Source organism: Nelumbo nucifera, chromosome 3 (assembly GCF_055504915.1).
Source record: "Nelumbo nucifera cultivar China Antique chromosome 3, China Antique-T2T, whole genome shotgun sequence".
Taxonomy (NCBI): Eukaryota; Viridiplantae; Streptophyta; class Magnoliopsida; order Proteales; family Nelumbonaceae; genus Nelumbo; species Nelumbo nucifera.
Genome location: NC_142651.1, coordinates 110,162,393 through 110,164,911, shown reverse-complemented (window position 1 = coordinate 110,164,911; position 2,519 = coordinate 110,162,393). Strand labels below are relative to the sequence as shown.

Below are 2,519 nucleotides of genomic sequence, written 5' to 3'. Positions count from 1 at the left end.
ATATTTCTCTTGCCATGCAAAACTGCTATCAGACGGTAGGAGAATGGACTATCGAGAATGTTGAAAGTCATAAACCAACCTTCTCATGAATTGAGTGATTCAGTGAGACCTAGTTCCTCTGTGTAAATTGGTACCTGTATAAGAAGAGCAAGTATATTTCTCTTGCCATATGTACCACGTATAAAGGATGTAGGACCTCATCAGACATCCTGTAGTACCAGTAGGCATCATGCAATGCAAGTATGAAACCCAACCGTCCAACATTGCAACACATTAACCACCAAAAGCCCAAGATGATTGATAATTTAAATGCCATACAACAACATTGAACTTCTTCTTCCGTTCTCTTTCTCAAGCAACATTGGATCATAAGATTTAAAGCATAAGGGGGGGGAACTATCAATACATGATAAACACAGCTCAATATCAATTCAAGGACCAACAGCCACAGTCAAGTGGCCTTCTTCTTCCTCCTATTACCTCTCCGAGATTTACAATTAACCTCTTGATTCTGGTTCTGGTTCTGGTTCAGGTTCTTGTTCATGACTTGGCCCTTGGCCTCCGTATGACCCTGATCCCCAACAGGCAAGCTTTGAGTAGTCCCAGATGCTTGGTGGGTGGATTTGAGTTGGGCCTTTTCGATTTTCTTTTTCTTTATCTTTATTAAGCTTTGAGTAGTCCCAGATGCTTGGTGGGTGAATTTGAGTTGGGCATTTTCGATTTTCTTTTTCTTTATCTTTATTAACACCTTCTTCCCCAGAAGTTTCCCACTACTACCAGTAACACCAGCTTTAGCTTTAGAGTTATCACTAGTTTTTTGGACTTTAGGTTTAGGTTTAATACTGAATTTCCCCCCTTTAGCATCACTAGTTTTGTGGGTTTGATTTTGATGTTTATTCTCACCATCTCTACGTTTGTCATCACCACTTTTCCCTCTTTTAAGCTTAACACCAGGACCAGAGCTTTCTACCTTGCTATGAATACCATCAAATTTCTGGGCTTGATGTTTATTATTGCCAGTGCATTTTGGCCCTTTACTAGGTTTATGTTTAGTAGCATCTTTGGGGTGTGGCTGTGGTTGTGGATTTGGGTTTGGGTGTGGTGACTCACCATTTGCAAGCGGAGGCCCTCCGGCCACAAGAGTTGTCCAAAGCCAGACGGTGCTTGCGGCAGCGACAAGTGGTACAGATGCATTCTGTGGCTGTGCAAGAAGGATATTATATCTCCTCATACGCAACTGGTGGAGAGCATTGGAGAAGTCACGATCACCTGATATCAGCAAAAAATTTGCAGGGGCTGGATTGTCGACTGCCCAGAATAACATGTCCACCAGTATCTTCTTATCACTTGCATCCTTAACTCCTGTGATGTGTGAAAATATATACAGTTATACAGAAGAACATTTCATGAAATTAAATGCGAAAACAACGGAGGGGAATCTGGGATCAATTTCAAACAATCTTTTTCCAATTATAAATCAGCTTTCTACAGAGAAAGATGCATTCTATGTGTTTGTTTCATACTTTCATTAATTTATTATAAAAATGGATAATAAATAAAATAAGGGATGTGCTACATTGATCGATGTAGTTTAAAAAAAAAGACTACGGAATTTCTTGATCTCAAGCCAGCGACAGAGGTTGATGGCACACGTAGGAAAAGACTGAAGAGGAGCTTGGGATAAAACGTAAAAGCAGGGAGAAAATACAAAGGAAAGTTAGGGAAGAAAACCCCAAACTAGGGTTTTGAATGTGGATGAGATGAGAAGAAAATGAACGATTAAAGAAGAAAAATCAAAGCGGAGTTTTGAATGCAAGTACCGGCGGGGACGTGATTTAATGCTACTCCCGTACTGGAGAGGGCATGCTGCACTGAGGCCCGGATTCCACTGGTGTCACCGTAGGCGGAGATAGAGACGGGGCCAGAGTAATTCATCTTAGCCAAGGCAGAGCTTATGTTCTTAGCAATGGCGTGAGGATCGCACTCCTTAGGGACTGCACAGTTCTCTATGTCCCACCACACGGACGTCTTTGCCGATATGTACTGCGGCTCTGCCCCTCTCGCCACCACCCCCGGCGTTCCAGTCACCGGAGTCGGAAATCCACCTCCACCACCACCACCCATGGATCACACAATGGCGCACGAAAGAGAATATCTTCCTTTAAAAAACTGAAAAAGTATCAACCCTCCGGCCTCCGCCTTCCCTGCAGTCGTGCTTCAACTGCTGTAGGCAGAGTAGTAGCTCAAATAAGCAAGTCAAGTCAACTTTTTCTCTTTTCTTGCTTGCTTAGGACTGAAGCAAAAAAAAAGTTAAACAATATATAAAAATATTCTCCGTACTTTTATGCTTTATTAAGATATTACTAATTCATTCTTTTTGAAGAATCCCATTTCAAAAAATACATAATAAATATATTTTGTAAAATAATTAACATAGAATAACTTTTTTAAAAAATATTAAAAAAGGGCATTAATACTATTCATGGTCTTCCTGCTCCCTCAAGAAAGACGATGAATGA

At 40.9% G+C, this 2,519-nt stretch overlaps 1 protein-coding gene across 1 annotated transcript; it reads right to left on the bottom strand.

The window, feature by feature from the left end:
• Window positions 1–273: 273 nt before the first annotated feature.
• On the bottom strand, window positions 274–2,289 carry EDA32 (Putative endonuclease or glycosyl hydrolase). Its single transcript, XM_010272677.3, has 2 exons — window positions 1,821–2,289; window positions 274–1,362 (listed from the first exon to the last, which is right to left on the bottom strand). Exons 1-2 carry the CDS (start codon window positions 2,122–2,124, stop codon window positions 452–454), a joined length of 1,215 nt encoding a protein of 404 aa, XP_010270979.1. The 5' UTR covers window positions 2,125–2,289; the 3' UTR covers window positions 274–451.
• Window positions 2,290–2,519: the final 230 nt, after the last annotated feature.